Source organism: Oncorhynchus keta, chromosome 29 (genome assembly GCF_023373465.1).
Source record: "Oncorhynchus keta strain PuntledgeMale-10-30-2019 chromosome 29, Oket_V2, whole genome shotgun sequence".
NCBI classification, from domain to species: domain Eukaryota; kingdom Metazoa; phylum Chordata; class Actinopteri; order Salmoniformes; family Salmonidae; genus Oncorhynchus; species Oncorhynchus keta.
This window is the reverse complement of record NC_068449.1, coordinates 22,125,617-22,153,145: the sequence shown is the minus strand read 5'-3', so window position 1 is coordinate 22,153,145 and position 27,529 is coordinate 22,125,617. Positions and strand designations below refer to the sequence as shown.

General features: G+C 42.7%; 2 protein-coding genes across 10 annotated transcripts in view; one reads left to right on the top strand and one right to left on the bottom strand.

Annotated features, from left to right (window-relative positions):
* rps6kl1 (ribosomal protein S6 kinase-like 1) overlaps positions 1–27,529 on the bottom strand; it is a 168,914-nt gene that overhangs the window by 51,981 nt on the left and 89,404 nt on the right. The gene's annotated exons all lie outside the window — the stretch shown is intronic.
* Positions 1–27,529, top strand: part of LOC118362166 (apoptosis-resistant E3 ubiquitin protein ligase 1-like) — a 50,821-nt gene that overhangs the window by 4,962 nt on the left and 18,330 nt on the right. For 4 of the 9 annotated variants that reach the window (XM_052486201.1, XM_052486198.1, XM_052486200.1 and 1 more), the window contains 12 exons: positions 1,418–1,631; positions 2,151–2,319; positions 8,682–8,902; positions 14,389–14,460; positions 23,763–23,989; positions 24,984–25,221; positions 25,871–26,040; positions 26,157–26,337; positions 26,583–26,836; positions 26,954–27,031; positions 27,147–27,288; positions 27,400–27,521. In XM_052486201.1, coding sequence (XP_052342161.1) covers positions 1,484–1,631; positions 2,151–2,319; positions 8,682–8,902; positions 14,389–14,460; positions 23,763–23,989; positions 24,984–25,221; positions 25,871–26,040; positions 26,157–26,337; positions 26,583–26,836; positions 26,954–27,031; positions 27,147–27,288; positions 27,400–27,521 — 2,022 coding nt within the window. In that variant the 5' untranslated portion in view covers positions 1,418–1,483. Of the gene's footprint in view, positions 1–1,354; positions 1,632–2,150; positions 2,320–8,681; positions 8,903–11,306; positions 13,490–14,388; positions 14,461–23,762; positions 23,990–24,983; positions 25,222–25,870; positions 26,041–26,156; positions 26,338–26,582; positions 26,837–26,953; positions 27,032–27,146; positions 27,289–27,399; positions 27,522–27,529 lie in introns of those variants that run through there. The other 5 variants (XM_052486197.1, XM_052486202.1, XM_052486199.1 and 2 more) reach the window with 3 other exon arrangements.

Below are 27,529 nucleotides of genomic sequence, written 5' to 3'. Positions count from 1 at the left end.
CAGTTGATAACCATTGCTATAAATGCTACAAATCCAGTCTTACTGAAACATCTATCACTTGTTATCCTATCCCTCTGTACTGGTACAGATCTACTACTGACACCACTCCACTCCAGGATCCCTCCCCCTACTTTCTTCACTGACGTAGCATATGACAACTTCTGCACTACTCTTTCCCTGGAAACCTCAACCTGCCTCTCGCACAGGACATTTCTGATCCCCAGGCCCATGGGCACCCCTACAATTGCCACATACCACTACTTTCCCCATTTCTACACAGTCTTTTGTCTAATGCCCTTCTGCACACCTAGGAACCTCCCTCCTACACACAGCTGCCACATGCCCATAAGCTTGACACCTGCAACAACGTAATGTAGTCGGCACAAAACCTCGTACAGTTTAACTTACATATCCTAACATCACTTTGTCTGGCAAAGACTCAAACAAAACTCAAAAGAACAGACAACGACTTCTGTTTCACCATTCTACCACCCTGTCTGCGTCGCACCAAACAACGAGCATCACAAACACCGGAATCTTCCCCTTCGGTTAGGTAACTTTTACATTTACTGCTATTCCAGTAATCACTTTTTTCTTGAGCAATACAAATCTCTTACCCACATTAATTTAATGCGGAGCGCCTGCTCCCTCTGCCCAGCAGAAACACAAACAATTATCACAAGACCACTTCTGGTTACCCTCACTGACTCCACAGCACCCACCTTGAAACCACAAATGGATCAGCCAAAAGGCAAGGGTGCACTTTTTCCAAATACTTAACTCCTACTGTCACAGACTCATCTTTATCCTGACCTCAACACTGATTAGTTACCGGTGTGCCTACTTAAAAAGTGTGGGGGAAGGAAATAACGGCCCTGCAGGAAGTGTGGGTGACTGGTGGTTGGTGGGGAGTCTGGAAATGGGTGGGGAATTTTGTACACCAATCATTAGGGGTGCTGTAGCAAATATGTATCTTGTGGGGATGTTGTTCTTGTAGACAATCTATATCTATGGGTGTTGCCAATGCATTTATTCTATGTTTTTGTCGCTGTGGACTTTGGTGGTCTTTAGTTTAGATTATGAGATAAAATTAATGAGACATTTTAATAACCTTGCCAGTTCATGCATATGTCATCTGGATTACATGTCCTATCCCATCATTCAACACTCCTCCAGTGTGAGATATTATCATTCATGCATGCCTTCTCGGCTATGCTGCTACTGCATAATGAAAGCACCTGAGTTGCTAGATGAGCATGGTCACAACTTTTTAGTTGTCTCAGTCATTGTTTAGGCGTACCTTTCATGAGCTGCCTGACTTAAACCTGTGATGTTTTTGTTGTTTGTGCTATAGCTCTTTACCAGTGAAGAATCTGGAGAATGAACATGATTTGCAACGTTTTATTTTATCGTGCAGTATTTTGGATCTGGCCCAGCCTTTGTGGGGAGCAGAAGAGTCTGAGTCAGAGCTGAAGATGGTCTGATGGACCTCCGCTTTTTGCTGACTTTCCTCTTCTGCTCAGTCTCGTGGATCTTCTTCTGGGAAGTGCGCTGGAAGAAAGGCAAAGAAAGTCAGATTGAAGAATGGATTCAAGGCCACAGTCTCTCCGAATACAAACACTTATTTGAAGGTCAGTTGACAAAATATCAGCAACTTGATTTGATCCAGCGTTTATGAATGACATGGAACAGTGTCAGTTTGGTATCTCTGAACTATTGCTGATGTAAAGAAGCCAGAGGCTAATGTGATTGCAACCAAACACAGTAACATCTTCATTGATTTATTCTGTAGTTGATTCACAGCATCCCAGTTCTTTTACAACAAGGGGAATTGATCATCTTTGAATTTACTCATCCATTGGAGTTTGTACAAAAGCCTACACAGTTCAAAGGATATTTTCTTGAATGTTCAGCCAATGATTTATCTCATTCTCTGCCGTTGAAGAGGTAGAGGTCTTGGTTTTAGGTTAGTGGAACTTCCCAAAGCTCATGATGTTGTGGTTTTAGTGATTTAGGGCCTGCCTGTTTGCAGGTAGGAGTATATTCTTATCTTGGCCTCAATCTGGTGTTGTTGAGGTGAATTAGTTTATGATAAGGCAGGCTATAGACTAGATCCTTCTCTGCTCTGACTGATTTGTCTGTGTGTGGAGATGTGGAGACTTTGGAGGAGCTGAGCCTGAGTATTCTGACTCGTCTGGAGTACGTGGTGAGAGAGAAGCGGCGCTGGAGGGACATCGCAGAGGCTCATATCCAGCTGCTGCGAGACTTTGCCTTCCAGGAGTGGCTCTGCTCTCAGAGCCTTGAGCACTACTATCATACGTAAGCATACCACCACCATTTTGTCAGTGCCACTACACAAGCATGCAACTAATTATTACCAGCATAGCACTACCTACCTCTCACCTGTCATGGGCAGATTCAAACCCATCACATAAACACAATTAACATTACTAAAGATTCTGCATTACTTTTTTTTCCATTTGAGTCATTTAGCAGATGCTCTTATCCAGAGAGACTTACAGTTAGTGCACTAACATCTTACTGAATTCACTCATTTTGTGAAACACTGAGGTCCTTCTTTCACTTTCTGTCTTTCTCTGAGAGATAGAATAACAGCCTTAGAAGATATGTGTTTTTATGTCCACTTGGGGGCAGCATCCCCATTCATGGCTGGCTGCACTTGGTGACATTAAGCTCAGTGGCTGCAGTGTTTCCGAGCAGCATTTCCCAAACTCGGCCCCGTGGCCCCCTGGGTGCACGTTTTAGTTTTTGCCCTATCACTACACAGCTGATTTAAACAATCAAAGCTTGATGATGGGTTGGTTATTTGAATCAGCTGTGTAGTGCGAGGGCAAAAACCAAAACGTGCACCTAGGGGTTAGGCCCTATGGAAACCATATTTCCATGAGATCAAATTGTGATCTCATGGATGGTCAGTCATTGCGTCCATAGCTCTGTCTATGAATTTGAGACTGGTTACATTTCTCCTGCCCCATCCTTCAGCTTTTTACCGAAACGGGGCGGGGAGTCGGCTTTGTTATTGTTTCAACTGCTGAATGCCGCTTTAAGGTGTTGTTACACATACAATATGGTAGATGTTATGCAATGCTGCGGATATGGGGGTAGCTCTCAGTGGACGGAGTAGCAGACCCTGTTTTCTGTTTAATGTTTGAATACATATCGGTTTTCAGTTGCATCACATTCAGACATTTCATTGTGATCCATGGGCTAGTCATACAAATGGGATTGTTAACCGACCTCCTCTGCATATTACTGTAGTACAGTATGAGTTCACCTCTGTCTGAGCAGTGACACTCACTCCCTACCTGAAGTAATTGTGAACATGAGCAGCTGGGGGTTATAGTGGTTACTATACTTTGTTTCTTGTAGCTACAGCAGCTGTCAACTATGGGAAGCTTTTGTTCCTTGAGTAGATTACCCATTTACCATTTTATACATCTGTCAGTGGAGGAAGCCATTTCATCATGACTCAATACATACCACACTATTTTACTTTAATGGTTATATGAACCTTAAAGGGGCAATCTGCAAGAGCTACGTGCATTTTTTGACATTTCAATTCATGATATATACTATATTTGATTATTGAAGAATATACAGTGGCAAGACAAAGTATGTGAACACTTTGGAAATAACTGGATTTCTGCATAAATTGGTCATAAAATGATATCTGATCTTCATCTAGGTTATAACAATAGACAAACACAGTCTGCTTAAACTAATAACACACAAACAATTATCATTTGTCATGTTGATTGAACACACCGTGTAAACATTCACAGTGCAGGGTGGGAAAAGTATGTGATTTAATAACTGGTTGACCCTGCTTTGGCAGCAACAACCTCAACCAAATGTTTTCTGGAGTTGCGGATCAGACTTGCGCAACGGTCAAGAGGAATTTTGGTCCATTCCTCCTTACAAAACTGTTTCAGTTCAGCAATATTCTTAAGATGTCTGGTGTGAACCGCTCGAGGTCCTGCCACTGGATTTTAAGTCAGGTTGAGGTCAGGACTGACTGGGCCACTCCAGAAGGCATATTTTCTTCTGTTGAAGTCCTTCGGTTGTTGATTTACTTCTGCGTTTTGGGTCGTTGTCTTGTTGCATCACCCAACTCCTGTTGAGCTTCAATTGGCGGACAGATAGCCTTATATCCTTCTGCAAAATGTCTTGATAAACTTGGGAATTCATTTTTCCGTCGATGATAGCAAGCTGTCCAGGCCCTGAGGCAGCAAAGCAGCCCCAAACCATGATGCTTCCTCCACCATACTTTACAGTTGGGATGAGGTTTTGATGTTGGTGTGCTGTGCCATTTTTTGTAGTTTCATCTGTTTTGCCAGTAGCGCTGTGGAACATCCAGGTGCACTTTTGCAAACTTCCGACGTGCAGCAATGGGGCAGCAGGTAGCCTAGTAGTTAGAGCGTTGGACTAGTAACCAAAAGGTTGCAAGATCGAATCCCTGAGTTGACAAGGTAAAAATATGTCATTCTGAACAGGGCAGTTAACCCACTGTTCCTAGGCCATCATTGAAAATAATAATTTGTCCTCCCATGAACACCATTCTTGTTTAGTGTTTTACATGTCGTATACTCGTCAACAGAGATGTTTGCATGTTCCAGAGATTTCTGTAAGTCTTTAGCTGACACTCTAGGATTCTTCTTAACCTCATTGAGCTGTGCTCTTTTGCAGTCATCTTTGCAGGACAGACACTAGTAGCAACAGTGCTGGACTTTCTCCATTTATAGACAGTTTGTCTTACCGTGGACTGATGAACATCAAGGCTTTTAGAGATACTTTTGTAACGCTTTCCAGCTTCATGCAAGACAACAAGTCTTAATCTTAGGTCTTCTGAGATCTATTTTGTTCGAGGCATGGTTCACATTAGGTAATGCTGCTTGTGAATAGTAAACTCACATTTTGTGAGTGTTTTTTATGGGTCAAGGCAGCTCTAACCAACACCTCCAATCTCATCTCATTGATTGGACTCCAGGTTAGCTGACTCCTGACTCCAATTAGCTTTTAGAGAAGTTATTAGTCTAGGGGTTCACATACTTTTTCCAACCTACCCTGTGAATGTTTAAGTGATGTATTAAGTAAGGATTTCACTGTTGTATTTGGCGCACGTGACAAATAAACTTCGATTTGAATATAGACAAGAAAAATACAATAATTTGTGTGTTATTAGTTTAAGCTCATTATGTTTGTCTATTGTTGTGACTTAGATGAAGATCAGATCAAATTTGATGACCAATTTATACAGAAATCCAGGTAATTCCAAAGGGTTCACATACTTTTTCTTGTCACTGTAATTTATAATTTTACAATTTTCTTACCCCATCAGAACCCAAAATATAAACTTGTTTTACTCCTTTGTTTTCAAACAAAGTAATTGTAAACAAACACTGTATAGCTTCAAAACATGGTTAAAACTGTAATCTCATGGATGGTCAGTCCTTGCATCCATAGCTCTGTCTATGAATTTGAGAGTCGCTACATTTCTCCAGCCCCATCCTTCAGCAATTAACACTATTTAGACTTCATCACTGGAGGCGTCCCTGCCTCAGACCTGGATGTGCATGAGATGTGTATCTGGCCATAGGGCCATTACAGTGTCTGTGAGTACTCCTGCACTTCAGCTCTGCTATAAGCGCACTATGTCCCTTGACACGTCCGTCTTCCAGGAGTCTGTTTGCCCTGCCCTACAAGCTGACTTTCATGAGTCTGATATCCCTGATGAGATAGATGGTTGACCTGTATAACAGCACTCTAAGGAACACCTTAAACAGCCTTGCCCTTGAAAAACTATCCTTCCAAATATCCTTCCAACAGTTCTCCCCATGGTTCACAGAGGAACTGCTTAGCATGAAGACCCATGGCCACAAGCGAGAGTGTCTGTGGAGAAGTGCTGGCCTATTTGTCCATCTACTGGTCTATAAAGACTACCAGGCTTGTTATTTAAAAGCATTTAAAGCAGCCCACTCCACCTTCTAGTCTGACAACGACCGAGGAAATCATAGGACTTTGTTTTCCACCATCAGTCGTCATCTCCATCCTACAGACTCTGGCCCTCCGACAGCAACTACTGAAAAATGCAACAGATTTTCTGAGTTCTTCAAGGCTAAAATCAACACCATCCGAGAGAACATTGTATCCTCCAACTCTAACCCCACTCTGACTCCTCCTTCTTTTGGACCGTAGTACTGCTTTCGACACAGTTGATCACACATTCTACTGCAGCGCCTCAGAGAGCACACTGCCATCTGTGGGACTGCCCTAAACTCTAATCAATTCGCCGAATACAACAGGGAAAAGCTTATTTACAAGCCCTTAATTAAGGATTGCACCCTTTATGTTAATTTTTGCCTAAAATTATATACCCAAATCTAACTGCCTGTAACTCAGGACCTGAAGCAAGGTGGCAGACATAGCAGAAGTTCAAACTGTACATTTACATTTTACATTTAAGTCATTTAGCAGACGCTCTTATCCAGAGCGACTTACAAATTACTTATCCTATCCTAGGTATTCCTTAAAGAGGACCCAGTTCCTACATTTTAATATAAAAATAGATTTTATTTGACAAAACTATGCTACATTTTAACTCTGGGACCCTCAGAATGACAAATCAGAGCAAGATTGCTGAATTTAAGTATGCTATTTATCTTCAGAGGTGAATGTATCAACCAGTTGCCATGATTAAAGTTTTTGTTGTTGTTGTGCACTCTCCTCAAACAATAGCATGGTATTTTTCTCACTGTAATAGCTACTGTAAATTGGACAGTGCAGTTTGATTAACAATAATTTAAGCTTTCTCCCCATATAAGACATGTCTATGTCCTGGGAAATGTTCTTGTTAATTAGAACATCATGTTAATCACATTAGTGCATGTTAGCTCAACCGTCCCATGGGGACACACCGATCCCCAACAGTGCAGAGTTAAAAAAAAGTTTGCTGAACTAAAGGAAAAATTGTAACACAATAAAATAGCAATAATGAGGGTATATAGAAGGGGTACCGGTACTGTCACTGTGTGGACAACGTTGTCGATACATTAATGAAGCCAGTGACTGATGTGGTATACTCTTCAATGCATTTGGATGCATCCCGGAACGTATTCCAGAAACAGTCCTGTAGCTTAGCATCTGCTTCATCAGACCACTTCCGTATTGACCACGCCAATGCTACTTCCTGTTTGAGTGTTTGCTTGTAAGCAGGAATCAGGAGGATATAGTTATTGTCAGATTTGCCTAATGGAGGGCGAGTTGCACATGTGACATGGGTTTTAGGTTTCCTGCATTAAAGTTCCCGGCACAGCCTCTGGATAAGCATTTTCTTGTTTGCTTATGGCCTTATACAGCTCGCTGAGTGCTGTCTTAGTGCCAGCATCGGTTTGTGGTGGTAAATAGACAGCTATGAAGAATATAGATGAAAACTCTCTTGGTAAATAGTGGGGTCTACAGCTTATTATGAGACACTCTAATTCAGGCGAGCAAAACCATGAGACGTCCTTAATATTTCGAGATTGAGCACCAGCTGTTGTTATCAAAGAGACACACTACCCCTCCTTATCTTACAGAGCTCATCCAATTTATTCTCCAGTGATTACACGTTTAGCAGTAAAACGGAGGGTAAAGGCGGATTATCTACTCGCCAGCGCAGTCTCGCCAGCCATCTGGCTCTTCGACCTTTGTATCGGCGTCTCCTCTTCATATAAATGACAGGGATTTGGGCCTGGTCCAGGAGGAGCAGTATATCCTTTGTGTCTGACTCATTAATGAAAAAATCCTAGTCCAGTTCGAGGTGAGTAATCGCAGTACTGATGTTCAGAAGCTCTTTTCGGTCATAATAAACGATGGTGGAATAATTATGTACAAAAAAAGAAGAAAACTACAAAAAAACACACAAAATAGCACAATTGGTCAGGAGCCCATAAAACTGCAGCCACCCCATTTGGTACCATTCTCTATGGTTTACCTCCTACATCTCTAACCACAAGTAGTGCGCCACCCTTGGTGAGGCAAGATCAGTGGAGTCCACCATAACCTGTGGTGTCCCACAGGGGTCAGTGCTAGGACCCATTCTCTTCCTGCTATGGCGGCCCAGGCCCACGCATGGCTGCGCCCCTGCCCAGTCATGTGAAATCATTAGATTAGGGGCTAATAAATGTATTTCAATTGACTGATTTCCTTATATGAACTGTAACTCAGTGTAATCATTGAAATTGTTGCATGTTGAGTTTATATTTTTGTTCAATATATATATATATATTTTTTTAAACGTGTTTTTCTATTAAAAATGTTATTTTATGAACTTTGAGATTATTCCCGTATAATGAAAAGTGTTTTACAAATGTAATAAATTATTATTATTATTTACTTGCCCCTTAAAGGCTTAATGTAAATGTAACCTAGTAGATCATGTTAAGGTTACTGTGGTACAGTGCAGAACAGGGTGATAGATCAATATTTGCTTTGCATGCATGATAAAGTACACAATATTTAAAGCAATAACAGACTACAACCCAGCTTTAAAGTCAGGTTCTTCTTGTTCAGTCATTCTGTGTATTATCCTGTTTGAGACTGTGGCCATGCTAGAGGTGAGTGAATACAATTGACTGTTTTTTCTCTGTGTTTGATCATATTGCACTGTGGTCCAACTGAAGACTGAAGACCTTGGGTTGTATGACTCTGGATGATCTAGCCCAGTTTGACAGCCAGTTGCAGCTCTCTCTTGCTGCGTGGGGATACTACTACGAAGACTACATCAAGCTGTCCACGGGCGTCAAGGTTCTCCAGGCCTCTAGGGGGAGCCGCGACCAGGACTACGAGATCCAACTCGTGCACAGCCTTGCTGAAAGGCGCCTGAATGAGAAGTGGTCTATCGGTGAGTGCAATGCGTCTGCCATGGATTAAGAGTTATTTTAGACACTGGCTGTTGAAGATACTGATGCGTTGCAAGTAGGGCTGTGACTGGCGGCCTTTGCAAGTGTATCCATAAGAACAAAGCAGGAAGTAAAAGCAGGAATTGTACCCTTCAATATGTGCTACACATCAGTTAACATCATTTGAATGAACAGTCTACATTACCATGGAAATTATTGCATGCTACCTATGATAGGTATCTTCTCTGATGCCAAGAATAGCTTAAGTCCTATTTCTGGAAAAACTTCTCCAGTGAAATTGCCAAAGTTAGTTCCAAGCCTGTTATATTCATTATATTTCTATTTGTGTTGCTGCTGCGTTGAAGACTTGTTTGTTGCTACTTTCTTCAAGGAGTAACAACGTTTCATGAATGTTGTTAATAGTGATGGGGATATTATTTTTGACGTTATCGTATCGTCGTCAAGATACAATATCGCAATATAATGTTAGTGCCAGTTGGATGTACCTGCACCAACACTCCAGTATTTTTCCTTCATAACTTGTTCTCTTATCTTTTTAAATATGCAGCAAATTTGTTTTCAGCACTTTTATTTCCATGACTGATCAAAACTAGTTTTCTCATGGCTCTCTCTTGTCCCTCTGCAACAGACATGTGGTGAGCAATATGTCTGGAACATCGATTCACAATTAAATTCACTGTATCGAATCGCAACACATATAGAATCGTGAGAATCACAATAAATATCGTATCGGCACCTAAGTATGGTGATAGTACTTCAGTCAGCTGTTCGTTATGACAGTTATTTTATTTTCATGGTGGTCATCATCCTGACCATCGGTTACACGGTTATATGGTAATTATGCCAGCCCTAATTGCAAGGACCTAGCATTGAACTTTTTATTAAGCAATAGCCACACAGATGAACAAAACTAGGTGTTGTAAAGGAAAAGTTGACTGTTACTACAGGGCCATATTAAGGCAGTTAAGACATAATGTGAAAGAAAGTAGCCTAGGCCTATGTTGTTACATTACAATTCTCATGTACAATTTCTTAGCCTATCCTAATTTACATACTGTAGTACACACCGATTCTCATTGGCTTGTACACTCCCAATAAGCAAATAGCTATGCTACCTATGATAGGTATCTTCTCTGATGCCAAGAATAGCCTAAGTCCTATTTCTGGAAAAGCTTGATTTGGCTTTGTGGTGTGACGCATCGGTGAATACACAGATTGTCCACACACTACTGTGCTTGGCTAGTGCAGGACAACATGGACCAATTAGACTTTCGGATTAATGTCCTGGATGCAGAGTCCAACATGGGTATGTGTTCTAGTTTCAAAGGTTTATTATCTACAGGTATATCAGAAAGCAAAAGTGAAATCAAAAGGTAAATCCTCCAAGCCTGTGAGAATGAAGGGCGTAGGCAGTGCTCTAAATAAATAAAAAATCACTTAAAATGTCAAATCTAGGAGCACCAGAAGATATATATATTTTTCAATTGATTGAGATCTAGCATATTGGGTGCATATGAATTCTTGCTACTTGTTACATGTTGTGCTCTAGAAACATATTTAACCAGGTAAAGACATTTGTTTATTATAAAAAGCTAAAATGTTGATAATTACAGTCATTTGTGTAATATTAGGTTTCTACATTGTGCAAAAGCACTATCTATTGAAGCGCATTACATCGAAAATTCTAAACTGTCTCTTTAAGGTCGTCAAGTTTGAGTGATGACATGCAAGTGATCAGTCATTCATTCATTGCTATGATCATTGATCTTATAAAGAAGCTATCCCTTTTCGCTTCTTTCTTTGCCTCCAAATGTTTAGATATACTGATAAAGTAACCAGGTTGTTAGCTAGCTAGCTAATGAGGTAACATGACTGAACAAGGTGTAAACAAATGCTGGTTTTGGAATGACCTGTGACATGGTTTATGAACAGGGCCTAAAAACTAACTTTTTGGTCCAACAGCCACTGTGGCAGGTAGATTAAAAACAATACGACTTTCCCGAAGCGGATCCTGTGTTTTGCCCAGGACAATGGATCGGATCCCAGCCGGCGAACCAAAACAACAACGCTGTAAAAGGGGCAGACGAAGCGGTCTTCTGGTCAGGCTCCGGGGACGGGCACATCGCGCACTGCTCCCGAACATACTACTCGCCAATGTCCAGTCTCCTGACAACAAGATAGATGAAATCCGAGCAAGGGTAGCATTCCAGAGAGACATAAGAGACTGTAACGTTCTTTGCTTCACGGAAACATGGCTCACTCGAGACACACTATCGGAGTCGGTACAGCCAGCTGGTTTCTTCACGCATCGCGCCAACAGAAACAAGCATCTTTCTGGTAAGAAGAAGGGCGGGGGGGGGGGTATGCCTTATGATTAACGTGAGGTGGTGTGATCATAACAACATAAAGGAACTCAAGTCCTTCTGTTCAACTGACTTAGAATTCCTCACAATCAAATGTCGACCGCATTATCTACCAAGAGAATTATCTTCGATTATAATCACAGCCACATATATTCCCCCCCAAGCAGACACATCGATGGCCCTGAACGAACTTTATTTTACTCTATGTAAACTGGAAACCACATATCCTGAGGCTGCATTCATTGTAGCTGGGGATTTTAACAAGGCTAATCTGAAAACAAAACTCCCTAAATTCTATCAGCATATCGATTGTTCTACCAGGGTTGGTAAAACTCAGGATCATTGTTATTATATCTTCCGCGACGCATATAAGGCCCACCCCCGTCCTCCTTTTCGGAAAAGCTGAAACAGCTAAAACAGAAAGCTCAGGTCTGTTTTCAACGCTGGTCCAACCAATCTGATTCCACGCTTCAAGATTGCTTCGATCACGTGGATTGGGATATGTTCCACATTGCATTAAACAACAACATTGATGAATACGCTGATTCGGTGAGCGGGCTTATAAGCAAGTGCATCATCGATGTCGTACCCACAGCAACTATTAAAACATTCCCAAACCAGAAACCGTGGATTGATGGCAGCATTCGCGCAAAACTGAAAGCGCGAACCACTGCTTTTAACCAGGGCAAAGTGACCAGAAGCATGACCGAGTACAAACACTGTAGCTATTCCCTCCGCGACGCAATCAAACAAGCTAAGCGTCAGTATAGAGAAAAAGTAGAGTCGCAATTCAACGGCTCAGACACAAGAGGTATGTGGCCCGTTGCGGACCAGGATGTCTTGCTCCCAGACAGACTAAACAACTTCTTTGCTCGCTTTGAGGACAATACAGTGCCACTAACACGGCCCGCTACCAAAACCTGTGGACTCTCCTTCACTGCAGCCGACGTGCGTAAAACATTTAAACGTGTTAACCCTCGCAAAGCTGCAGGCCCAGACGACATCCCCAGCCGCGTCCTCAAAGCATGCGCAGACCAGCTGGCTGGTGTGTTTACGGGCATATTAAATCAATCCTTATCCCAGTCTGCTGTTCCCACATGCTTTAAGAGGGCCACCATTGTTCCTGTTCCCAAGAAAGCTAAGGTAACTTAGCTAAATGACTATCGCCCCGTAGCACTCACTTCCATCATCATGAAGTGCTTTGAGAGACTAGTCAAGGACCCTACCTGACACCCTAGACCCACTCCAATTTGCTTACCGCCCCAACAGGTCCACAGACGACGCAATCGCAACCACACTGCACACTGCCCTAACCCATCTGGACAAGAGGAATACCTATGTGAGAATGCTGTTCGTCGTCTACTGCTCAGCATTTAACACCATAGTACCCTCCAAACTCATCATTAAGCTCGAGACCTTGGGTCTCGACCCCGCCCTGTGCAACTGGGTACTGTACTGGACACCCCCAGGTGGTGAGGGTAGGTAACAACATCTCCACCCCGCTGATCCTCAACACTGGGGCCCCACAGGGGTGCGTTCTGAGCCCTCTCCTGTACTCCCTGTTCACCCACGACTGTGTGGCCATGCACGCCTCCAACTCAATCATCAAGTTTGCAGATGACACTACAGTGGTAGGCTTGATTACCAACAACGACGAGACGGCCTACAGGGAGGAGGTGAGGGCCCTCGGAGTGTGGTGTCAGGAAAATAACCTTACACTCAATGTCAACAAAACAAAGGAGATGATCGTGGACTTCAGGAAACAGCAGAGGGAGCACCCCCTATCCACATCGACGGGACAGTAGTGGAGAGGGTGGTAAGTTTTAAGTTCCTTGGCGTACACATCACGGACAAACTGAATTGGTCCACCCACACAGACAGCGTGGTGAAGAAGGCGCAGCGGCACCTCTTCAACTTCAGGAGGCTGAAGAAATTCAGCTTGTCACCAAAAGCACTCACAAACTTTTACAGATGCACAATCGAGAGCATCCTGTCGGGCTGTATCACCGCCTGGTACGGCAACTGCTCCGCCCACAACCGTAAGGCTCTCCAGAGGATAGTGAGGTCTGCACAACGCATCACCGGGGGCAAACTACCTGCCCTCCAGGACACCTACACCACCCGATGTCACAGGAAGGCCATAAAGACCATCAAGGACAACAACCACCCGAGCCACTGCCTGTTCACCCCTCTATCATCCAGAAGGTGAGGTCAGTACAGGTGCATCAAAGCAGGGACCGAGAGACTGAAAAACAGCTTCTATCTCAAGGCCATCAGACTGTTAAACAGCCACCACTAACATTGAGCGGCTGCTGCCAACATACTGACTCAACTCCAGCCACTTTAATATTGGAAAAGATGATGTACAAAATGTATCACAAGCCACTTTAAACAATGCCACTTAATATGTTTACATACCCTAAATTACTCATCTCATATGTTTTTAATGTACTCGATACCATCTACTGCATCTTGCCTATGCCGTTCTGTACCATCACTCAATCATATATCTTTATTTACATATTCTTAATCCCTTTACACTTGTGTGTATAAGGTAGTTGTTGTGAAATTCTTAGGTTAGATTACTCGTTGTTTATTACTGCATTGTCGGAACTAGAAGCACAAGCATTTCGCTACACTCGCATTAACATCTGCTAACCATGTGTATGTGACAAATCAGATTTGATTTGATTACTGGCTACACAAAGTGGTAGACACAGGCATTCCCCTGCCGTTACATCTTCAGAAAGTTGCAAGAAATACAAGTCACTGATACATTCTTTAATATTTTTTAATATTCTTTACATGTAGGCTTTGGATTGAACAAATCTGTGCTCACTTTTGTCTCTTAAGGTACTCAGAAACAACTGCACAGTGAAACCTATCATTACAACAGTCATTATCAGGGTCATTTTTGTCCTGGTCGCACTGGTGCTCCCAAAATAAAATGTCAGATCACATAGCAAAATATGTAGGAGCTTATGCGACCACTTTAGTGCCCTGGGCGTAGGGCACATCAGATTATTATGAAATGTCTGTCAAAAGCTTTTTCGGTGCTGTGAAAGTCAAGTAAAGTATGATGCCTGTCTTTGTTTCTCTTTCAGCGGGAGCTTTTATATTTGGCTGTACTGTGGCACTGTGCTTTCTGATAAGGGACCTCATGTTTTACGTGATTGGTGAGTGAGTTCTACTGACAGTAGCCGTTTGAAGTAGGGGATGGGCGCCTGTCAGCAAGGCCTGGGGCCTAAACTAACCTGTCATTAGAATTATCAGGAAGTACTTGTTGAAAATATTAGTACAGTTGAAACTTGCCTAGTAAAATAAAGGTTACATTTAAAAACATTTTTTTATTTTTTATAATAATAAAAAAAATCAGATATACTGTGTATATATATATATAATATATTTGAACTACAGATACTGTTTGTATGTCCCAAGATTTTCAGGCTTTACCCATACAATTAATGCTTCTCCACAGCATATTCAAGGAAATAGACCTTAAAGGGAATGTTCACTCAAAAATACAAAATGGGTTTCCTTACCCTGTAAGTAGTCTATGGAGAACGTATGATGTCAATCCATGCTCTGGGTTCATTTCCCTGGCACTGTTTCCACATGGTTAACTTTTGGCATTGGTGGCACAAATCCCAATCAAGTCATGAGTTCGATATTCGCTTTGTTCAAAGCTTCTATAAGTGACTGTTTGAGCTTCAGAATCAATGTAGATACTTTTGGATGAAAGTGAACAATCCCTTTAAAGCAGGGGTGTCAAAGTCAAATGGACGGAGGGCCAAATAAAAAATTTAGCTACAAGCCGAGGGCCGGACTGTTCGAATGTTCATTGAAAAATTTTTAAATGACGCATATAGTCTAGTGAACCTAATTGAACCTACTGAAAACCTAACAAATATATTCCAATATGATCAGATAAATAAAGCAATATTTTCTTATGGCTCTGTCAGTAATCTTTAATTTTCAACAGACACAAAAGACAAATTTCCTTTATATAAAAATCCCCATAACATGAACATTAAATGAAAGAAACCGGTATTCAAGGCACCATCAGTAGCCTATATTTTCTATTTTAGCAAAAGTGGGCTAAATTTACTTCAAAGAAAAAAACAATAATAGCAATTTTCTATCATCCACTCAACTGAAATATTTTTAAAATATAATTGGATTGAAATACAATAAAATAAAGTGCAAAAATCTATTAATCAAAAACAACACTTTGTTTAAGGAGAAGTAACATGCAGTGAAAACAAATATTAAACTTTAACTTTTAAACTTGAACTGAGTAAAAACTCTAAATATGTGATTGCACAGTAATGTTCACTTGTTTGAGGTTGAGGGTGATACTTGGTGGTGTCCCATCTTTTCCACAAGTTCATCAATGTTCGGGGTAAGGCTCTGAGCTGAGGAAATCCTCAGAATTGAGTGGAGGTGTTCAGCAGTAAGTCGACTTCTGTGTGATGTTTTGTTCAAGTTCATCAAAGAAAACAGTTGTTCACACAGGTATGTGCTGCCAAACATAGACAACGTTTGAGCAGCCTGGATGCGCAGCTGGGGCATTGTGTCGGGGAGGAAACGGGCGAACTCCGCAGCACCCACTGCCGCATATTTTGCCCTCAGTGCATCATTGCATTGGAGGTCAATCAACTCCATTTGGAGGTTTGGTGGTGAGCTTTCCACGTCAACAGCAAATGGGTTACCGAGCAGTTCCAACCTGCTTTTTTGTGCTTCAAAGTCAGCAAATCGGCGTCGAAAGTCAGCGGCAAGCATACCTATTTTATCAGCCAACTGTGCGCTCGGGAACGCACTGGTAGAGAGCTTCTCTTTCATGGTCTGGCAGCTGGGAAAGTGGCTCAAATTTTCTTTCCGCATCTGCGTCTCCCACAGAGTCAGTTTGGTTTTAAATGCCTTCACTGTACTGTACATATCAGAGATGACACGATCCCGACCCTGCAGCTGCAAGTTCATTGCATTCAGATGACTCGTAATGTCACACAGAAAAGCCATTTCACACAGAAACATTTCGTCTCGGAGTTGTGTTGTGTCTTTCCCTTTGCTGTCCAAGAACAGACAAATCTCCTCACGAAGCTCGAAACATCTTTGAAGCACCTTTCCCTGGCTTAGCCATCGCACCTCTGTGTGATAAGGCAAATCACCATGCTCCGTTTCTAACTCCGTCAGAAATGCCTTGAACTGGCGGTGATTCAAACCTTTGGCTCTGATAAAGTTAACTGTGCGCGTGATGATGCTCATTACATGCTCCATTTTCAAGGCTTTACCGCACAACGCTTCCTGGTGTATGATACAATGATAAGCTGTCAGCTCACCTGTCGCGTTTTCCTCTTGCATCTTTTCCCGTATCTTCGCCACCAGTCCGCTCCTGTGTCCACACATCGCAGGTGCTCCGTCGGTTGTCAAACCCACAAGTTTTTCCCAAGGCAGCTCCATCTCATTTACACATCTTGACACCTCTTCATACAAATCATGCCCCGTAGTTGTGCCATGCATAGGACGTAAAGCCAAAAACTCCTCTGTCACGCTTAGGCTGGAGTCCACTCCGCGGATGAAAATTGACAACTGGGCAATGTCAGAAATGTCGGTGCTCTCATCCACAGCCAAGGAATATGCAATGAAATCTTTTCCCTTTTTCACAAGCTGCTCTTTTAGATTGATGGACAACTGGTCTACTCTCTCGGCAATGGTGTTTCTGCTCAGACTCACATTTAAAAAGAGTTGCCTTTTTTCTGGGCAAACTTCGTCACAAACTTTAATCATGCAGTTTTTGATGAAATCCCCTCCGTAAATGGCCGGGCTGATTTAGCGATCTCTTCTGCCAAAATAAAACTGGCCTTGACAGCAGCCTGGCCTTGTGATTTGGCTTTTTTGAACAGAGCCTGTCGAGATTTGAGGCCTCGTTTTAATTCCTCTGCCTTTTGTAGCCTTTGTTCCATGTCCATATTCTTGTTTTTGTCTGCGTGTTTCGTTTCATAATGTCGTCTCAGATTATACTCTTTCAGTACCGCCACACTTTCTCCACACAGAAGACACACAGGTTTTCCAGCTACCTCCGTGAACAAATACTCCGACTCCCACCTTGTTTGAAACCCCCGGTTCTCAGTGTCCACCTTCCGTTTTGCCATTTTTGATGGGTATCTGAAAGTTAATTTTACTGTGATGCTGACAACTGCTGTGCCAATAAATATTGAAATGAAGCAGCCTACTGCTCGGTGCGTCACCGTTGCATTGTGGGAAATGTAGTATTGGTGCGTGTAAAAGATCTGCGGGCTGCCGGCTTGCTGCGGTCTGCGGGCCGGTTCTAATAATAAATCAAGATCATCCCAGGGGCCGTAAAAACCTTCTCGCGGGCCGGATGTGGCCCGCGGGCCTTGACTCTGACATATGTGCTTTAAAGCATTCTTTGAAGTAATTTTTCCACAATTGCATTGCAAATGGTCTCTCCACTAATAAGATCAGCATGAGCCATTAGATCTTCACGGGTCCAAAACGTTGGATGGATCCGTGGCTTTCCCACCCAACCCGATATGCATACTTTTCCAAAAACGGAGACCCGTTCTGAAGGGACCCGAGGACAGTCAGACCCTTTCCGAAAAGACCATGGAAAACAGACCCATACTGGTTCGGAGCCGAGAGACCCGTTCAGATCCGATAGTAGAAGGAAACCTCCAACTTGGCGCTGCCAGTGCCATTAGTATACAAGTGATATTGGCCAAATGATCCACCGTTTGTCGAAATGCCAAAACAAATTACAAAAAAAACTAAATTTGTTGTTTCAAAGTTCAAAACTTTATAGTGTCCAATAATTACCACGAGCCAGTCCTACTCAATGATGGTGCCACCAACCTCCTGTAAAGGAGAAAGTTTGGTAGGCCTAAAACATTCTGCCACACCTCAAGTTCAACTGTCGGAGTCACTTGGAGTGCCTGTGCACACCGCAGTCAAAGGCCTGCAGTAGCTAAGCCTAATAATAGTCATACCACATCAAACCGTCACAAAAGTTGGTTAACTTTATTAGGGTAATATCACAAGTAAGTCAAGTCATTGTTTCTAGTGAAAATACGAACAGGTTATTATATTGCTGCATTAAATAAAGTTTTGCATTTTGCCCTCTTTGGTTCTTCCTTTTCATGGTTTGTGTGCGAGTAGCATAGTAGGCCTACCGGGAATACCGGTAATTTTGTTATATTGCGGCAAACACAACATTACAGCTGGAACTTAATTTGGCCACCGAAAATGGCTCAACAGAATAAAACATTCCAAAAAGTTTTGAACAGGCTTACACTGCCTTCGGAAAGTATCCAGACTCCACATTTTGTTACTTTACAGACGTATTCTAAAATGTATTCAACACAAAACAATCCTCAGCAATCTACACACAATACCCCACAGTGACAAAGCGAAAACAGGATTTTAGACATTTTTGCAAATGTATTAAAAATAAAAACAGAAATATCTTATTTACTTAAGTATTCAGACCATTTGCTATGAGACTCGAAATTGAGCTTAGGTGCATCCTGTTTCCATTGATCATCCTTGAGATGTTTCTACAACTTGATTGGAGTCCACCTGTGGTAAATTCAATTGATTGGACATGATTTTGTAAGTCACGCACCTGTCTATATAAGGTCCTACAGTTGACAGTTCATGTCAGAGCAAAAACCAAGCCATGAGGTTGAATGAATTGTCCAAAGAGCTCCAAGACAGGATTTTGTTGAGGCACAGATCTGGGGAAGGGTACCAAAACATTTCTACATCATTGAAGGTCCCCAAGAACACAGCGGCCTCTAACATTCTTAAATGGAATAAGTTTGGAACCACCAAGACACTTCCTAGTTCTGGCCGCCCGGCCAAACTGAACAATTGGGGGAGAAGGGCCTTGGTCAGATGGGTGTCCAAGAACCCAATGTTCACTCTGACAGAGCTCTAGAGTTCCTCTGAGGAGATGGGAGAACATTCCAGAAGGACAACCATCTCTGCAGCACTCCACCAATCAGGCCTTCATGGTAGAGTGGCCAGACGGAAGGCAATCCTCAGTAAAAAAAAGCACATAACAGCCCTCTTGGAGTTTGCCAAAAGGCACCAAAAGACTCTCAACAAGATTCTCTGGTCTGATGAAACCAAGATTGAACTCTTTAGCCTGAATGCCAAGCGTCACATATGGAGGAAATCTAGCAACATTCCGCACAGTGAAGCATGGTGGTGGCAGCATCATGCTGTGGGGATTTCTTTCTGCGGCATGGACTGGGAGACTAGTTAGGAGTGATGAAAACCTGCTCCAGAGTGCTCAGGACCTCAGACTGTTCGAAGGTTCCAACAGGAAAATTACCCTAAGGACACAGCCAAGACAACACAGGAGTGGCTTTGGGACAAGTCTCTGAATGTCCTTGCGTGGCCCAGCCAGAGCCCGGACTTGAACACGATCGAACATCTCTGGAGAGATCTGAAATTCGCTTTGCAGCAACGCTCCCCATCCAACCTGACAGAGCTTGAGATGATCTGCAGAGAGGAATGGGAGAAACTCCCCAAATACAGGTGTGCCAAGCTTGTAGCGTCATACCCAAGAAGACTCAAGGCTTTAATCGCTGCCAAAGGTGCTTCAACAAAGTACTGAGTAAAGGATCTGAATACTTATGTAAATGTGATATTTCTATTTTTAACAAATTTGCAAAAATGTGCTTTTTTTTGCGCAGTTTTTGCTTTGTCATTATGGGGTATTGTGTGTATGGTGTATTGCATGTAGATTGATGAGGGGAAAAAAATATTTAATTAATTTTAGAACAAGGCTGTAACGCACATATGTCAGAGTCAAGGCCCGCGGGCCACATCCGGCCCGCGAGAAGGTTTTTTACGGCCCCTGGGATGATCTTGATTTATTATTAGAACCGGCCCGCAGACCGCAGCAAGCCGGCAGCCCGCAGATCTTTTACACGCACCAATACTACATTTCCCACAATGCAACGGTGACGCACCGAGCAGTAGGCTGCTTCATTTCAATATTTATTGGCACAGCAGTTGTCAGCATCACAGTAAAATTAACTTTCAGATACCCATCAAAAATGGCAAAACGGAAGGTGGACACTGAGAACCGGGGTTTCAAACAAGGTGGGAGTCGGAGTATTTGTTCACGGAGGTAGCTGGAAAACCTGTGTGTCTTCTGTGTGGAGAAAGTGTGGCGGTACTGAAAGAGTATAATCTGAGACGACATTATGAAACGAAACACGCGGACAAAAACAAGAATATGGACATGGAACACAGGCTACAAAAGGCAGAGGAATTAAAACGAGGCCTCAAATCTCGACAGGCTCTGTTCAAAAAAGCCAAATCACAAGGCCAGGCTGCTGTCAAGGCCAGTTTTATTTTGGCAGAAGAGATCGCTAAATCAGCCCGGCCATTTACGGAGGGGGATTTCATCAAAAACTGCATGATTAAAGTTTGTGACGAAGTTTGCCCAGAAAAAAGGCAACTCTTTTTAAATGTGAGTCTGAGCAGAAACACCATTGCCGAGAGAGTAGACCAGTTGTCCATCAATCTAAAAGAGCAGCTTGTGAAAAAGGGAAAAGATTTCATTGCATATTCCTTGGCTGTGGATGAGAGCACCGACATTTCTGACATTGCCCAGTTGTCAATTTTCATCCGCGGAGTGGACTCCAGCCTAAGCGTGACAGAGGAGTTTTTGGCTTTACGTCCTATGCATGGCACAACTACGGGGCATGATTTGTATGAAGAGGTGTCAAGATGTGTAAATGAGATGGAGCTGCCTTGGGAAAAACTCGTGGGTTTGACAACCGACGGAGCACCTGCGATGTGTGGACACAGGAGCGGACTGGTGGCGAAGATACGGGAAAAGATGCAAGAGGAAAACGCGACAGGTGAGCTGACAGCTTATCATTGTATCATACACCAGGAAGCGTTGTGCGGTAAAGCCTTGAAAATGGAGCATGTAATGAGCATCATCACGCGCACAGTTAACTTTATCAGAGCCAAAGGTTTGAATCACCGCCAGTTCAAGGCATTTCTGACGGAGTTAGAAACGGAGCATGGTGATTTGCCTTATCACACAGAGGTGCGATGGCTAAGCCAGGGAAAGGTGCTTCAAAGATGTTTCGAGCTTCGTGAGGAGATTTGTCTGTTCTTGGACAGCAAAGGGAAAGACACAACACAACTCCGAGACGAAATGTTTCTGTGTGAAATGGCTTTTCTGTGTGACATTACGAGTCATCTGAATGCAATGAACTTGCAGCTGCAGGGTCGGGATCGTGTCATCTCTGATATGTACAGTACAGTGAAGGCATTTAAAACCAAACTGACTCTGTGGGAGACGCAGATGCGGAAAGAAAATTTGAGCCACTTTCCCAGCTGCCAGACCATGAAAGAGAAGCTCTCTACCAGTGCGTTCCCGAGCGCACAGTTGGCTGATAAAATAGGTATGCTTGCCGCTGACTTTCGACGCCGATTTGCTGACTTTGAAGCACAAAAAAGCAGGTTGGAACTGCTCGGTAACCCATTTGCTGTTGACGTGGAAAGCTCACCACCAAACCTCCAAATGGAGTTGATTGACCTCCAATGCAATGATGCACTGAGGGCAAAATATGCGGCAGTGGGTGCTGCGGAGTTCGCCCGTTTCCTCCCCGACACAATGCCCCAGCTGCGCATCCAGGCTGCTCAAACGTTGTCTATGTTTGGCAGCACATACCTGTGTGAACAACTGTTTTCTTTGATGAATTTGAACAAAACATCACACAGAAGTCGACTTACTGCTGAACACCTCCACTCAATTCTGAGGATTTCCTCAGCTCAGAGCCTTACCCCGAACATTGATGAACTTGTGGAAAAGATGGGACACCACCAAGTATCACCCTCAACCTCAAACAAGTGAACATTACTGTGCAATCACATATTTAGAGTTTTTACTCAGTTCAAGTTTAAAAGTTAAAGTTTAATATTTGTTTTCACTGCATGTTACTTCTCCTTAAACAAAGTGTTGTTTTTGATTAATAGATTTTTGCACTTTATTTTATTGTATTTCAATCCAATTATATTTTAAAAATATTTCAGTTGAGTGGATGATAGAAAATTGCTATTATTGTTTTTTTCTTTGAAGTAAATTTAGCCCACTTTTGCTAAAATAGAAAATATAGGCTACTGATGGTGCCTTGAATACCGGTTTCTTTCATTTAATGTTCATGTTATGGGGATTTTTATATAAAGGAAATTTGTCTTTTGTGTCTGTTGAAAATTAAAGATTACTGACAGAGCCATAAGAAAATATTGCTTTATTTATCTGATCATATTGGAATATATTTGTTAGGTTTTCAGTAGGTTCAATTAGGTTCACTAGACTATATGCGTCATTTAAAAATTTTTCAATGAACATTCGAACAGTCCGGCCCTCGGCTTGTAGCTAAATTTTTTATTTGGCCCTCCGTCCATTTGACTTTGACACCCCTGCTGTAACGTAACAAAATGTGGAAAAAGTCAAGGTGTCTGAATACTTTCCAAATGCACTGTATATTGCAGCTAATACCAACAAAGGTCATTGCCTACCATAGGCCTACTCAACAAATTACAGTAATAGGTTAATGCTATTTATTTGACAACGGGCCTACTTTTAACCTTAAACTAAATACGGATCACAAAATTGAAAAGACAAACTTAATTTAGCCAATGAAAATGTCTCAACAAAATGAAAAAAAAACGTGCATAGGCTATGCAGAGAACCCGTTTAGATGATAAAATAGGCCTACAATAACAATACAAAGTATTTACAGTAATAATAATGACTAAACATTCAATAATACATTTGGAAATAAATTAATGGTAGGTAGACAATTGCATCAAACCTGAATAGTGAGTTGCACACAGTCCATTTGGCCACACCAACATTCGTCTCATCTTTCTCCACTATAATATTAAAACTTGTCCCCGAGGACATGACCCTTGTCGGCTTCTTTTTGCTGTACTCTTTCTCCTCTAACTTTCGTTTTACTTCAATGAAAAATAACTTCATCTTCACAATCAACAGTAGCCTAGGCCAAGGCTCATTTTACTGTCTCTCTCCAGCAGGTGAGGTGAGCAGCTGGAACCATTTTCAGTCGAACATAACTACAATTTATTGAGTTGCAATTGGCTAACAGAGATAACAAGCTCGTGCATTTCTCATCACACAAACAGTAAATTAACAGAGGACAGGTCCAATCAGGTCCAGTCGGTAAATCAATTTGAATTGCACATACCCGAGACCCCTGCCAATTATATCAGACTCGTCACAGATCCGAGACAAAAGTCTGAATTTAGGACCTGGACCCGCTTGGGTCCCGTGTCAGATCTCCAAATTTTGTGGTCTGTTGGACCCGTGAAGAACTCTATGAGCCATCCTCAGTATGCTGTGCATTTAATCACATTCAGTGTGTTCAAGCAAGGTCTCTGACTGAATGTCTCCCCCTGGCAGGTGGAATTACTGTTTCCATCATAGCGTTTGTCTTTACCATCAAGTTCCTATGTGAGCTTGCTGCGCGGGTGGTTAGCTTCCTGCAGAATGAGGATCCCGGGAGAAGGGGTGACCGCAGCATCTACGACTATGTACGAGGGAACTACCTGGACCCGCGCTCCTGCAAGGTGTCCTGGGATTGGAAGGACCCACAGGAAGTGGGCCAGACTATGAGCTTCCGTGTTCACGTAAGATCCTTTCCTACCTATCTGCTTGAAATCACATATCTAGGATACTTCAGTCATTTCTGGATTTTAAGAGTTCAATTTCTGAAACTACAATTCTGAAACTACGATTAGAGCACAACCACCCACCTCAAATGTTAAAGGTTCAATGTAGATGTTTTTATCTCAATATCAAATCATTTCTGGGTAACAATTAAGTACCTTACTGTGGTTGTTTTCAATTCAAATGGTCAAAAGTAAACAAAATAATGCTACTTAGCAAAGAGCAATTTTTCAAGCAATAATGTTGCTAGGACTGTCTGTGAGTGGTTTGAGTGGGGAGGGGGAAACTGAAAACTAGCTGTTATTGGCAGAAAGGTTTGGAGAAGGGTTAAAGTTCACCCTCACATTTTGGGACTATGTCAACAATGGACTAATGAAACAAATACCAAAATATTGTTTTGGGGTGGAGTTTTCCTTTAAGTTTCAGTCATGCGATATGTTTTCTTCTTTGTGAAACCCCAAGGGGGTTTTGGAACTCTCTATTAACTAATTGGCAAAAACTCCATCCCACTAAATCTTCAGGTATTCTTTTTAAGCAGGTCTCACACTAAAAAGGCTTTATCATAATTTTCACAATTTCACAGTATTATTCCAACCTCATAGTGTAGAGAGAAAAAAACAGGAAAATCAGGTTTTACCGCAATGGGCCTAGAGAATGTAGATGAGGGATACACTTTTTTGTTTCTGCGGGTTTTAGTCAGTGATTCTGTTATTTGTCTTGTCAGTTGGGTTTCTATTCGGGACATAAAGCACACAATGAAGTTTCGGGTTTATTTGTCACGTGCACGGAACACAGCGGGCGTAAAACAGTACAGTGAAATGCTTACTTACTAGCTTTTTCCCAACAATACAATATACAATTCAATATCAAGGTGAGAATAGACTGTTGGAACAAGTTGTGGTACTAGACATCCTGCCATGGTTTCTCATGGTTTGCTCTGACTCTCTACCAAAGCTCTTCTACAAGAACGGCCAGCCCTTCCCTGCCCACCGACCCGTGGGGTTAAGGGTCAACATCACTCACATAGAGCTGGCCCTAGACATCCCCATCACCCAGGAGGTTCTGCAGGAGCCAGAGTCCAATGTGGTCAAACTGGCCTTCACTGTCCGCAAGGCCGGACGCTATGAGGTAGCTGTCAAACTGGGAGGACTCAACGTGGCCTACAGCCCTTACTACAAGATATTCAAATCAGGTAAAGAAAGTCATGACCTTTTGGACTGTGTGACTAACCCATCTCAGGACTGGACTGTGCTATATTTGTAATATAAATGCAAAGCATGGATGACATGAGGACGTTTAAGGACATTTAAGTAATTGATATTGATAATTGTGTTTTTGCTTATGATAAAGAACAGAACTATGACGTTGCGCAGTAAGAATGATTAATGACCACCAGACCAGAATTGATACCACTGAACGTTTCTTCCAATGTTCTTTCCATTGCTTGTCCTCATAACATGATAATAAGTATGTTAATAGTATTCATCATCACAATATGTTTTGTAGTTCGGCTTTGTTCACGAAATATAGCACGAGGTGATGATGATCATAACGTTTATTTAAGGCAATATCGATATTTTCCTGAACATTTTATTTCAATCTGATTGTTTATTACAATTTTTGGAAATATTTGTATTATGCTCTACAGCTTTGCTCAATTAGGTTTGATAAGTGTTGAAACCCTTCCCTTCACATGGAAGGAACTTTGTGTAAATGAAAGCTGTTTTTCCTCTGTTGTCTCAGGCCCTATGTATATATTGTACTGGTAAACACTACATACTTTAATTTGAGATATCCCCTGAATGCTCATCTCTTCCCCACATGTTCTGTGTCCATTTCAGGGACAGTGGACCCGTCCAAAACGAAGATAGCCTACCACTTCTCCACCCTGGTCTTAGTATATGGCCAGCAGCATACCCTGCAGATTGAGCCTCGGGACGAGTATGGCAACCCCACCAGTAACTCCACCTCACTGATAGACGAAGTCAACTACAGTGTCCACGTCCACTCGGTAAGAACCCAATATCACGACACAACACTCATACAACAGAATAAATGAATTTGTTTCCTGATTTTAGACTGTGGAATTGGACAATGGGAATCCATTTTGTGTCTTCCTCCTCTCAGCTGGGCACGGTGGATGACGACAGCCTGGAGGAGTACTACTGTAAGTCAGTGACGTCCAACAAGCAGCTGTGCCAGGTACTGCTGAAAATCACCCTGAGGAAGAAGGGCTGTTTCCGGGCACGCATCTCCTATACCGACCTGCCCCTCAGCAACGGGGAGTTCGACATCATTGTTCTCAGTGGTGAGTAAGGGTCCTATTTTAGGGTACGATTGAACAGGCCCATGTGAAGGAAGGTGATAGGATAGTGGATCAAATGGTATTTCACCAAGTTGCTACATGTATTTTCAGCCTATCATACTCAAAATGAGCTACTCCACAGTGAAATACATGTAGAGTCTAGACTTTCGTCTTGGTGGAGGAAAAGCTGTGGTTGTAGGGTTCTCATATCACTCTTTTGTTTCAAATGCTACCCTTCCACCAAACAGAGAACGAGAAGAAGTGTGTGGAGAAGAACGTGTCCACCACAGGGATCAGCATCTACTTTGAGGCGTACCTCTACGGCACAGGGAACTACAGTAACTACAGTAACTCCTCGTGGCAGCTCCCAGCCTCGGCTCTGATGGCCCCTCAGAGACGGCCCTCCATGGGGGACGAGGAGGACGAGCATGACTCCCCTGTAGAGGGCCAGGCGGAGAAGGTCAAGAAACCAAAAAAGGTCTACTGCTACATATCGCCAAAGGTGGGTGAAGAGAGGATAGAAAGGATTTTGATTTGACCAGACATACCACATGCTCTACAGCCAGGTTTGTTGCAGACTTCTGTCATTGACTGGACCATTTACTTTTCTGCTACACAGCAACTGTCAGTGAAGGAGTTTTACCTGAAAATCATTCCATGGCGCCTTTTCACCTTTCGAGTTTGCCCAGGGACAAAGGTAGGAGAAGCAGCCATGCTGTGAAACACCGTGTGATTTCCACATTATATTGTCTGACCTTTAGCAGTAGGTTTAATGAGCTGGTGTGTTCACCCTCGTCTTTCTGCCCCTTCAGTTCACATACTACGGCCCTGACCCCGTTCACAAGTACCTGACTCTAGTGGTGGATGATGGGATCCAGCCGCCAGTGGAGCTGAGCTGTAAAGACAGAAACATCATGGCTGCCACCTTCATCCGTTTCCTGCACAAGAATATCGGTTGGTATCCCTCCTTTTCCAGTTCAGTAACACTGGGGGGTGTACCTGGTAAAGATCGTTTTTGGCCTCTGTAGGAGCATTGAGACTGGATGGTTTTTGTGCCGTTGACAGGTGGCTCGGAGACGTTCCAGGACAAGGTGAGCTTCTTCCAGAGGGAGCTCAGACACATCCACTCCAAGAGACCTCGCACCAAGACCTGCCTGAAGATCACACGCCACTGCATCTTGGACTCTGTGAGTGA